The 13,496-nt window shown below is 34.6% G+C and overlaps 1 protein-coding gene across 1 annotated transcript in view; it reads right to left on the bottom strand.

Moving 5' to 3' along the window:
- mahj (LisH and WD40 domain-containing protein mahjong) overlaps positions 1–12,208 on the bottom strand; it is a 70,610-nt gene extending 58,402 nt beyond the window's left edge. The window contains exons 1-2 of the mRNA XM_089643655.1: positions 11,871–12,208; positions 1,888–2,038 (exon numbers count right to left, since the gene is read on the bottom strand). Coding sequence (XP_089499781.1) covers positions 1,888–2,038; positions 11,871–11,968 — 249 coding nt within the window. The 5' untranslated portion in view covers positions 11,969–12,208. The remainder of the gene's footprint in view (positions 1–1,887; positions 2,039–11,870) is intronic.
- Positions 12,209–13,496: the final 1,288 nt, after the last annotated feature.

Below are 13,496 nucleotides of genomic sequence, written 5' to 3'. Positions count from 1 at the left end.
AATATATAGTCATAGGACAATATGGAAAGAAAGGAAAAATTAATACACTAGTACAGTTATTAAAAGAAATAAATAAGGAACAACAACAAGAAACCTGTTATGCAGTGATCTCATTACCACTCATATGTCAGGTGCCAGCCGACATCACTATTTGTACGCTACAACTCAGTTAACTCGGCCGGCGGCCGACAAGATAAGACATGCGTTTGTTCGACATTGTTTCTTGTATTCGACAAAAAAAAAATATTTAAATTCACGTTTTCATAAGATTTTGACTGTTTTCCGTTTCTTCAAATGAGAGATGTGTACAGAATTTGCCTTGGACTCTTTCAATGACGTTAATATGATTATTAAAGACAGGCGACCAATTGTAGAGTTATATTCTAGAATGCTTCAAACGAGAGATGTGTACAGAATTTTTGATGTGTGAATACTTTTTAAATCGTAGGAAATCCTTACTATGATCCTTACATAACATTATAAGCGGAATTGAACCCACTACGTCTAGAATGAGAACCTGACGCATTCATCAACTTACCAGTTAAGTGTAAGTAGTGTCAGTTAGGTCTAAGCGGAATGTTTCACAGAAATTCTAACGGTCAATCAACGCCATTTTGTTTTTTTGTCAATTATGACCTGTGTAATAGTGTATGTAACTCTGTAACTACAGGTCATAGAAAGATTAAATTTTAAACTGTGTAATAATAAATGTATTTCTGGAACAACATGTGATAGAAAGCTGAAACATGGACTATATAGTGATGAGTGAAACGCTGTAACTACAGGTCATAGAAAGATTAAATTTCAAACTGTGTAATAATAATTGTAACTCTGGAACGACAGGTGATAGAAAGCTGAAACTTGGACTATATGATGATGAGTGAAACGTTGTAACTACAGGTCATAGAAAGCTTAAACAGGGAACTGTGTAATAATAAAAGTAACTATGTAACTACAAGTCGTAGAAAGCTGAAACTTGGTGTGTATAGTGATGAGATTAACTATGCAATGACAGTTTGTAGAAAGTTGAAACTTGATACGTATAATAACAGATGTAACTCTACGATAAGTTGTAGAAAGTTGAATGTGTATAATAATAGTGTAACTCTGCAACGACAGGTCGTAGAAGGCTGAAACTTGTTGTGTATAATAATAAGTGTAACTCTGTAATTCCAGAAGATTCCAACTCCCGACAGTCAACCCTTAGGTCAGCAACGTCATCAGCTATCGGAAGGTTGAAGGAACCAAAGCGCACACCAGATACTAAGTTCGGTGAGCGTGCTTTTGCCGTGTCAGGACCTAAAGCCTGGAATGGACTGCCACATGATTTGAGAATGATCGCAGACTCGACAGAATTTAGGTCTAAACTTAAAACGCACCTTTTCAGACAGTCGTATCCATAATTTCAGAAACCTCCACTTTCACAGTTGACGGCAATTTAAATTTAAATTTAAATTAACAAAATGTAAAAAATACTAAAAATAAAATAAAATAAATAAAAATAATAATTAAAAATAAATAAATAAAAATGATAACAACTAACAATTTGTAGGCTTTTAAGACAGTTAAAATACATTTAAATTAAAATAAAAACTATAGCAGACTTAAGATCATGCGACGACCAGTGTTTTTTGATATAGTGTCCTCTGCGTGCAGTTCTATCTTTTATAAGCATAAACTTTTTAATATAAGTGTGTTTGTTGGAAGTGACTTGCCAGGTAAGTATGTTTTGGTATCATTTCTAAATAACAAATGTAGATCCTAGGAAATAAATTGTACAGCGCCCTTGAGGTGATTTTTCACAAAAACGGCGCTCTACAAATTATCCAATTATTATTATTATTATTATTATTGACAGGTCGTAGAAAGCTGTAACTCGGAGTGTACCTTTGTCATGAAGTTGTCCTTCTTGAACATGACCTTGAGTGCATGGCCGAGGGCACACGAGGGATCAGTGCGGGAGGGGTGGCGCTCATCGAAGGGATCCGGATCCTTTTTCATGAAGTTCTCCGTCTCTGCTTCTATGATCTCCGCCAGCCTGGAAAATAAATAAATACATTATAAGCATCTAATCTTTACGCTGAGTTTGCTCTTTAAACCGTGACAAACGTGAAAGAAACAATATGATATTATTATCATATTTAAGTGTGTACAACTAAGATTTGTTGGTTTCACAATGTGTCTTCCGTTTGTTTTACACTTCCGACAACTGCATGTGTCTCCTGAGGTGGCAGTGTCCCGTTAGTAGTCCTACCAGTTCCTTCAGAGAGTGCACTGTCCATATAGAGTAGTTGCCTTATTAGTCTAGCGTCTGGCCCCTTTACTGGACTGTCTCAATCCGGGTGCCCTCTCACATTCCTTCTAGTGTTGGGATTCGACCAATCTTTCAATATGTAGTTGGGTATGGCAAGCTGCCACTCGGCTCGGATCCTGTAAGTGGTGCTTTCGCCCCTTTCCTTGCTAGTCCCGTCGCTTGCCACCCTTCGTCGTACCCAGATCAGGGATATTTGTTTATTTTCAATATAACTCGTTGTCTTTCGTTATGTACATTTGTAAATGTGATTTCTTTGTTTGAGGTGAGCTTGCTACATTATAGCCCTCAATTAATTCACCGTTAATACTCACCTCTGCCATACTTATGGATAGACACGCTAATGGCAGCATGATGGTTAACTAGTTAGTATGGACTTATTAAATCATACTTATATAATAGAACACAACTAGTGCTTATTAACGGATACAAATCATCCCCTATAGTTGCAACTTCTGGAGTACCACAGGGGTCAAATCTTGGCCCCCTGCTTTTTCTTTCACTTAAAATAAGAAGGCAATTGAGTGACCTAATATGTTTGCATAAAATTATCCACGGCCATCTTGATACCTCATTATGTCTTAGCAATATTGAAATAAATGTCCCCAATTCCCATTGTTTAAGACACCATAGCATTTTTCACCTGAATATTTTCAAAAATAATATCGCCTATTTTAGCCCTCTGACCCAAATGTGTCGACTGTACAATAAGATTGAGTGTGCTGAAGTAGATATTTTTGTCGATAATTTATATAGATTCAGAAAAAAATTCTGCTATTGTTAAATAATATGTTGCACTGATTATATTATGTATTACTTGCGTCTCTTACTTGTCTGTAATATTTGTATTTAATATATATTTTTAATTTTGAATTTTTATTTGTTTTATATTTTAATCTTTATTTAGGTATATGAAAATTAATGTGTCTTTGTATGTTAACTGAGTTTTTATAACTGGATTGTTCTCACGTAAGTGAGATTGTCTGTAAAAACCCAGTATAAATAAATAGTAATCATGAAATAAATTGCGCAAAGAAAGGGTCGAAGTAATGCTGTTGCTCCTGGGTCCTTAGGAGTTAAAGCAAGCGCTTCCTGATGCGTTTTAAAACAACACTTGTTGCAAACTTTGAAACGTCAATATGTTAACTATTACAGAAATACTGCTTATTGCTCTTCTCTGTCTTGAACAATGACATGATGGTCAATCAAAAAGACCATCGTCGGACGCTTGCTGTGGTTCACGCAATATATATGGGATCGGTAGATATGCATTCGCAAAGACTTGATGGATAGGAAATCTCAAATCCTGCTTATAATGTCTTACCTAACCAATGTACCTATAACAAAAATGTCACCTTGACCGGATGTTGTTGCAAGATGTCAATAAAGTGATTTTATTTTTTATTTTTATATTAACTCCACACAGGAGGCCCTGAAGAAAATAATTTCCCTCAGGGCCTATGTCATCTTTGGGGATGTTGTGTGGGGGGTCTTGTTGTGGAGAGGAAGGAGTGAACATGGGTTTTGAAGAGTCCCATGTTGTAGGAGGGAGGAAACACAGAGGCCGGCAGTTCGTTCCACAGCAGAACTGTTGAACCTAAGAACGAATCGTAGAAGCGACCCGTTCTCATGTGACAAATGTCAACCGTGTACAAATGTTGGGCGCGCGTTTGGCGTGTATCCCGACTACGCACCGGTGCCGAAGGGATCAATGACGCTAGTTCCTCAGAGCATCTTCCATTGTAATACCGATAGAATAAGGACAGCATACCTACCTGACGCCTGTGCTCTAAAGATTGCAGTCCGTTTGTTAAGATTGGGGAATCTATCAAACGGACCGCCCGTTTTTGCACAGAGTCAAGGGTTTTTTTCAGGTGTTTTGGGGCTCCGGACCAGAGATGGCTGCCAAATTCAACAGTAGGGCGCACTTGCGATTTGTACAGGGTGAGCAGTTGTGTACTATTAAAGTATCTGCGGGCCCTGTACAGTACGCCCAGCTTCTGAGAGGCCAACTTTACTCTGGCTTCGATGGAGCCCCCGTACCTGAGCTGGTCACTTATAGATACACCAAGCATATCAATGGAAGGCCTGTTCGGAAGATTGCTTCCGTTGAAGGAGACTAGATTATCATTTGGATCCCTTTTAGACGTAATCAGACAGGATTGGGTCTTTGAAACATTAAATTCGACGAGATTATTTTTACCCCAGGAGGAAATACTCTCGAGATAACCGTCCATTCTCTGCTTCAAAGCCCTCCGAGCCGTTGGAGTTTGAGAGCTCAGTGTAAATTCAAAATTAAACTATCAGGCAAGGAGGATTGATCTCTAACATAACCACAATCGTGGAATAAATTATTGTGAATGTAACTTATTATTCATATTTCGAGTGCATCCAGAATCTGGAAGACTGGCCCCAACTGCGACGGGTGGCTTCCTTTTTATCCTATAATCCAATCTGGGATTTTCTTATGTTACAGAAGCCCAGATTTAAACAGTGAAGAATACTGTCTACCGAGCTTAGTGGATGCATTAAAATGAATTGTCCCATATAACATTGCAACTAGCATAGTTCTGCGTGTTGCTTAGGGCTTATTCCAGCAACATCAACAAATAGAGTGGAATCGCAGTTTGGCGACACCAGCTAAAATTCCTTGCATAAAGCCCTATACTCATACCGGGGAGCTTACTATAACTGTAACTGTACTAAAATGTAACCTAAAGTAATGTATTGCTGTATAGGAACCTATATTAAACATTTATAAGTAAACCATAGACAAAATGCGAGAAATAATTAACTAAAAAATCTGCCTCAACACAGGTTCACCTAGTGAGGCAGGTTATTAAAATATAGTATATTATGCCATATCTATATAACACTCTTATACAGGGTGTATCGGCATGTACCCGACAAACTTTAACCAGCTTTTCCTTAGCACATTTAGAGTAAAAAATGTTATGGGCACTTTGCTGTCCGGTAATATTTTTTTTCAATTAAAAACAAAAAATGATAAAAAAATCCACACTCCGTCACTGTCATTGTTTCTTGTGTTCAACAGCTGTTATTAGCAAGTGTGTCAAAAAGTGTCCTCGCTCTTTCATACACACTAAATAATAATAGCTAAAAATGAGACGAATGGTGCCATGCCATTTCGTTGTGATCGTAAAAGCGCGCTAATGTAGATACGTACGTATATTATTCAACGAAACTCGAATAAAATATTGCCAGGTGGGTTTTCAAACTTTGACAAAGGATAAAACAGTAGTGACATGTGGTGAAAATATGAATACTAAATTTTTTATTAAAAAAATGTTACCGGACAGCAAAGTGCACATAACATTTTTTACTCCAAATGTGCTAAGGAATAGCTGGTTAAAGTTTGTCGGGTACGTGCCGATACACCCTGTATACATATTTACTTTTTCTTCTATTAGAAACTGTTCTATTATTGTAACATTAGTTTTTTAATTGTTCGTTATTGTTACTAACTTACATATAGGTATTTTACTTACTAATGATATATTATATATTCTGTAATTTTTTTGATGAAATAAATAAAATTTAAAAATTAAACTAGGCCATCGAGTTGCTCCTATGTTTTAACGCTCTGAAGTTTCAAGTAAATTCTTAATTCAAACATTGTTCAAATGTACGACAAAGATAGACATTTAAATAATATGTATGTACAAACTTAATAGACAGACATAGGACATGGCAGCGTTTATGCACTTAAAATAGCCCAAAAATTTAACACAAATTTTGTACTTAGTGTCGAAAACATAAATAAGAGTATTCCATTAGTCGCAGATACCTCTTCTCAATCATCGGAAAAAAGAGAGAATAAAAATATTTTCAGGTTTAATAAAATTGACAATGAGTATTTAATGAAAATCATTAAAACAATGAAACCAAAATCATCGCCGGATGGAATTACTATAAGCATAATCAAAGATGCACTGCCAGCTATAGGAGACAGATTAGTTGCACTAATAAATGAATCTCTGACTAAGGGAATTTTTCCGCAGTCATGGAAAACCTCCATAATAACACCAGTGCCCAAAATAATAAATGCTAAAAATTTCGAAGACTTCAGACCAATAAATGGATTGCCTAAATATGAACAATTACTAGAATGCATTGTGAAAGAACAGATGAGTAAATTTATAGAAAAAAATAACATCCTAGTAAAAGAACAATCTGGGTTTAGAAATAAATATTCCTGTGAAACAGCAATAAATTATGTGATAAATGAATGGAAAACAGCTATGGATCAGAAGAAAATCACAATAGCAGTGTTCTTTGATTTTAGACGTGCTTTTGAAACGATAGACAGAGAAAGACTAATAATGAAATTGAAGGACATAGGAATCCGTGCTAATGAATTGCAGTGGTTTATTGATTACTTAAAAAATAGAAAACAAAAAACCAAAATTGGAGATACTATCTCTGAAGAACAAGAAATCAACATTGGAGTTCCTCAAGGATCTGTTTTGGGACCGCTCCTATTTATTTTATATATTAATGATATAGTGAAGTGCTTAACCTCTCAGACAAAGGCATTTGTATGCTATGTGTTCCTTTGAGAACTGTCAAAACGCGGAAATTTTTGTGTTATTCACGACTTTTGCTAAAAGCATCATAACTCACGTCTTGGGAAACGTAGCTTCATTCTAAAAAATGTTTTGGAAAGATTATGAAATTCACTATCGCATTGTTTTGTTATACGTAAATATTTGCGTTTCTAAATATACATTTTCTGAAAACGTCAAAAATATGTAAAAATCGCTGACCATTATTTCAAAGCTGTGAAAAATGTACTTTTTTCTGAGTATCATAAAGAAATAACACTTTATATATTGAAGAAATATAATTAAAAACTATTGGTCACCTCAAAATATTAACCGTCCAAACTAAAATATTTTTAATAAATTATTTAAAAACGCAATAAATTACGAACGAACAAGCTGACAGATTCAATCGACTCAGATAATGCACCTCAAGATTCCATAGATATTTTTGAATGCAGACGCGTAGCGTTATTCATTATCGATACTCTGTTTTTTAAATCATGGCAATCCGTATACTAGTGATGGAAATAAATCGATTTTTGTAAAATCTCGCGCGCTTACGTGAAAAGACGTACTAATGTCTTGACCGCTATTATCATATTTACGTCTTTTGACGTTCTAATGTTCCGAGTGGTTAAAGTACTGTTCCATCAAACTTTTTGCAGATGACACACTTTTATATATTATAGCAAATAATATTGAAGATGCATTGTCAAAAATACAAAATGAACTTAATGAATTATCTAAGTGGTTAAACATAAATAAATTGAAATTAAATGTAACTAAAAGTAAATTCATGGTATTAGGGAAAAAACTAAACGTACATACTGTCCTAAATATAGACAATCAAAATATGGAAGAAGTAAAAGAAATTAAATACCTGGGAATCATAATAGATAACAAGTTAAAATTTAACACTAACTTTGAAATTTTAAATAAAAAAATGGCGAAAAAGGTTAATTTCTTAAGTAGGATAAAAGGAAAATTGGACATTAAAACAAGGATATTGGTCTACAATACCACTGTAGCATCCCATCTAAATTATTGTACAAGTGTAATATTTCTAAGTAACAAAACCCAAATTAAGAGAATGGAAGTAATCCAGAACAGAGGCATGAGGTCAATACTGTGTTGTAGCAGGTACACCAGAATAAAAACCATGCAACGTCAACTCAATATTTTAAGTGTGTGGCAACGATTAGTTTATAATACCTTAGTGTTTATTTATAAGCTAAAAAATAAAATGTTACCTGACTATATGTCAAAGAATGTTAGAATTAATAGTGCAGTTCATTTATATCCTACGAGAAACTGTAACGATTTTAGGCTTCCTAAAACACACTTATCAGAAACACAAAACAATATTTATTATAAAGGTTTTAAAATGTTCAATGAACTCCCGGTAATTGTTAAGGAAGCTAAAAGTCTTGCAGTTTTTCGTGGATTATGTCTCAATGTTGTGAAATCTAAATTTTAGTATGTAAGAAGTAAATAATATTGTAGTAGTCATAGAAAATAATATATTAGGTATAAGATGTAAACTCTTATAACTAAATAAAATATACATTAAAAAAAAAAAAAAGTTGCGGAGAATACTATATTCTACATCATTGGTGTGACCAGAGGGTCCAGAAATGGAATGAATATTATAAAAACGCCAATGTATGTAATTAATTTGCCGGTACTCATATATTCTGAAACCGGTAGTACAAAATTTTTTTTTAATTCAATAATGAAAAATGTTTCTCGTGTTTGAGTTGGGGAGTAGTGCCATTACAATATATTAGATTGGGTAAAGAAAACGAAAGAAAGTGTTTGTGACAGCTTATCTGACGAACAAACTTACGTGCGATACTAAACACAGTAAATCACAAACACATGCGATAAATATACAGAAAATAAAGACACACTTAATACACACATATTGTTTTAAAAACACTTTGTAGTAGTTAGATAATAGGGGAGAGTGAGGTATATTGTACCACTTTGCACTCAACTCTCTATACCTATTGTATGATTGAAATGGGTTAGAGACACAGACATAGGAATTAATAGACGAGAAGATAATGGCGAGGGGTAAAATCAACTGTTGAAGAACGAAGGGGGTAAGGCTGACTGTGATTCGTCAATAAATCAATCTGACAGTAAATAGGCATCTCGCATTATAATATCACCATTTAGTTCTTAAAAGTAAAATCTGCTTTTGAATGAATAGACATTTTTACATAGGAGCGCAAATTACTCGCCACGTTATGAACTAATTTGCGAAGTCCAAATTCGGCAAAGTAAGGCAGCTTCTATTTTCAGAGTCGTAGTTAGTTTCAGAGTATTTAGTTAAGACACTTTTACAAATATTTCATAATTTACTTACCCCAGTAAACAACGATGAGCACACTTGAGAATCGCTACATTGTGATGTGATAGTATATGTTTCTAAAACTGATCCATATAATACGGTGTGAATAAGCTTAAAATAAAGTAAAATAATGCTTACTTATGGAATGTAATACGACAATTGGGTTTATTCTCTTTTTCACATCTATTTTAACAAGTTTTCATATCACAAGTCAACATTTTGCAGTGTTATTTCGTAAAATGAACCGATGATGCCTCGACCATAGTTCGCACAAGAATGATGACGTCACGTTTTCAAATTTCACTTGAGGCCATACGCGAGCACAGCCGGCTCCAATGGAACCGGTATGGGGAGTGGGGATAATACGATATTAATCACTTAGGGCAGGTCTACTAATATTCATATGTCTATGGTTAGAGAAGTGGAGTTAGGTTCAAAAAATTTTATTGGGTACAATATTATTTAAATCATATTTTACAGGCATCTGGGATGTTTTCAAATTAAACGTTTTATAAAAAATGATTTTCGGTACGATTTAACGAACCGGTATGGTAAATCGTACCTAGACCATTATTGCAATTTATATCGAAGAAAACATGGACATTTTTAAGGCATGCACGTGTCGCAAATGTCTGGGTTACTGGTGCAAGCTTCATGCACCCATTTATGGCAACGAACGCACTGGATCCAGTCTCCTTTGGGTCCTGCATTTTCAAAATAATTGCCAAAGCATAGGTGGCACACGTTTTCTTTATCGTCATCATCAATATCCGAATCATTCAAAACGACAAAACTGTCAGCATCTTCACTATCACTACTACTGCAATTTTTGGCCTTCTTTCGTCGAGCACACTTCTTACCCTTAATGGGCTTTTTATCAATTATTTAAATAATATTATTTTTCTTTTTTTCAATTTTTAATTGGGGTATTTTGATAGCTGAGCGTTTACCAGCAGCAAATTCTAGTCCTTTTTTTTATACGGACTTGCTGTTATTTCAGCAGCCTTTTGTGCCGTGCGCATGTTCTTTTTTCCTTGGGTCTTTGGTATTGGAGAAATCTCAAGAATTGACCGTTGAAAAGATATTTTTACGACGCGTTTGAATTTGTTTGTCCCAATTCAACTTTCAGAACTGCTTCTGGTGGTGAAAAGGAAGACTCTGACGAGATCTCTGGTGTTTGTTGTACTGGACTCTTTAATTTAAAACTAGAAAATAATTTACTTATGAAACAACTAACAAATTACGGTAAATCGTACCGGTACGATTTAACAAACTCTGAGTTTTTATGAAAAAATTACAAAAAAAAAACATGTAACGACAGGTGACAAATATGATTTTGCAATGGTAAATTGCAGAATACAAACATGCTAAGTGAACTTAATTTGAGAAAAAACTAACATAACCTACCTTTGAACACGAAATCACCTTACGCAGGAGCCGAAAAAATTAGACGAAGATTGTGAAAAAAAACAAAAATACAGTGGCAGTGGATGCCAGCGCACGAATGATTCAATACTAAATAAAAATGGCGGGACAACGCTTCTAACGGTTGGCAGAGTATTGCCAGGATTAAAAAATAGTGACCCGTACCAAAAATATCGAGGTGGTACGATTTACCGACCACCTCGATATACCATACTCTCCCCTAATGAGATGAATTTCAGTTTCAGGAAATAGAACATAATGCTTTTTAATAGTGATTTCATTAAAATCAAAACCGATTGTTACTTGGCGGCCATTGTTGTTCAGATTTTTTTTCTCTTATTTCAAAACATGAACTTATGACCTTAAAATAGGTTCTTAAATTGACAGTTTGAGTTTAATTAAAACATATATAAATAAAAATATTTAAAATTATTATGTCAAAACACAGTGTGTATTGTGAAGAAATGACATCAATTTTACGAAAAAGCTACTAAAATCCATTATTTTCCATTTTCAGAGACTGAAATACTTACTTCCCATTGTTATGTAAGTGATACACAGTGGTTTTTCTATTTAATGTGCATATTAACCATGTATATCCACTAGACCTAGTTCAGTGGAAACACGCACATTGTCTAAGTAACCTATTTTCACTTTTAAAAATTATCCAAAGTTTTGTAAGCAACAACAGATGTCGCAAGATACAGTTGGAATTGTTGTGCTGTGATTAAAGCACCACTGTTAAAGTGATTAAAACAACAGTTCCGACTGTCGAGAGCCTGTGGAACTATAATGACAACCCCAATCGGGTATGTTGTGGGGCAAGATAGGTTGAGACTACCACCATATTTTATTTAAAGTAAATACGAAATAACACATTAATAAATATAATGTATTGGCGCACGCCGGGATTCGAACCTGCGAACCTCTAGAACCGAGGATTTTAACCTCTCGACTACAAAAGCCTTGTCATACATTTTTGACAGATTTAATTTTAGATTACCCCCTGCCTTGACAAATAAAAGCTAAAAAATCATTCATTACATAAATGAATACGTATAATGTGTTGATAAACGCAGAACAAACATTAATCCAGTGCTTAAGACAGATTTGGGTTCATATGAGGCGAAATTTAAATGCTTATTTACAAAGTCCACCCAGATTTTGACAAGTGGCAGGGACGTATTTTTGAAAGCGTGTTATTTGCAATTACCTGGTTAATGTCGGAATCGGATCATAATTAGATGTCGGGTGTTGTTCCTCCCATTGCTTCAGGAGGTCCGTCACCTCCTGCGACGGCTGCGAGTCCATGTTAATATCATAAAATTACAAAAGCAAGAAGATAACCTAAAAAAACAACACTGTTCTTTCGAGGTCCCGTCAAAGGGAAGTTTTTCACTTGTGTTAACACTTTAAACTGATTCTTTTGATGTTACTGATAAACTGGAAGATTAAAATTGAAAAGTTTAGGTGTTTTTAATCAATATTGCGAAAATAATTTGAGAATGCATCTATTCTCGGTCCCACGTTTGTGTTTAGGCTTATACACTAGTGATGTTTTCGAGATTGAGATGTTAGACATTCGTGGCACGGTTACTTTGTAGGAACCAGCTATTTTGAAACCGGTTTAATTTTTCAATATTTTTTCAAACAATGAAGTGACGTCCCTGAGTTCGTGTACGAATGTGTTTATTTGATAACTAGCTATACCCTACCATGTGTTGCTGTGACTCAGTCTGTCTGTGAAGATATAGAAACAATGGTGCATGTTGCTTTTATGTCTAACAGATGGCACTGTTTAAAAAACATTTTTTTACCTGTCATAAGTGACATATAAATAATTTAGGTATACCAAAAAATAAGCGTATTCGAATACAACGTCGTGTCAAAATTTCAAAGCAATCGGTAAAGAACTTTTGGAAATTTAAGATTTTGAACAAAAAAACATTTACATTTTTATTTATGAAGTTTTTATATTCCTCGATGTTGCTGACTGAGCGTAGCGATATCTTGTTTTAACTCGACTATTTTGCTTTCCGCCTCTCCGTAAATTTGTTTGTAAAATCGTTTATCTGAAATTTGTTATTCGCATTTTAAAACATTGTGGTACCTGCACCACTGAAAAAAGTTTTATTTATAATTAAGTATCTATGCAAATCAGACTGAATGGTGTATACGTGAAATCCCTGAGACGTATGTGTGGTAAAACAATGTATGATCGTGTGAGAAATGAGGAGATCCGCAAAGAATGCAAGGCTAGTGTTAACGTAAAGGAACGCTCAGATGGTTTGGACATGTAGAACGAATAAAGGAGTGTAAGAAGAACCATATGACGAGCCTTTTAAATCAAGCAAAGTTGTAGCGTGTAAAACGTGTTAATTGGAAATACTTAACATGCTTTAACATCAAAATCTTATCGTCGTTATATCTTACTTGTCAATATTGGAAGAGTTTGGGTTATTGTTTTCGGCAGAAAACATGAAAGTCATCATTGTCAAAGTAATTCACAGAATTTACAATGTTTGCAATCACTTCATCCACTGATTGTGAAGACACAAAATGTGTCGGCCATCCGCCATCTTGCATCACTTACCATTCTTTACTTGAAATAGTATGTAGATATCATGGATTACATATCTCAAATCGTTTGTTAAAAAAGTGCTACATCTACTAAAGTGATCACCGATTTAAAAACGATTTTTGCAAAAATGTCAGTTAACATGGTCTTCACCCGAGCAGTTAAAATATAGTTTTTTGAACGTGGGGTCTACTCTTATAAGATCTTAAAATTTGAAACACGGTTACAAATAGTTTTAAATAACATGACATTATACGAAAT

Source organism: Hesperophylax consimilis, chromosome 20 (genome assembly GCF_061612785.1).
Source record: "Hesperophylax consimilis isolate HC1 chromosome 20, BYU_Hcon_1.0, whole genome shotgun sequence".
Classification (NCBI taxonomy): Eukaryota; Metazoa; Arthropoda; class Insecta; order Trichoptera; family Limnephilidae; genus Hesperophylax; species Hesperophylax consimilis.
The sequence above is the reverse complement of the archived record's forward strand: the minus strand, read 5'-3'. Positions and strand labels throughout refer to the sequence as shown.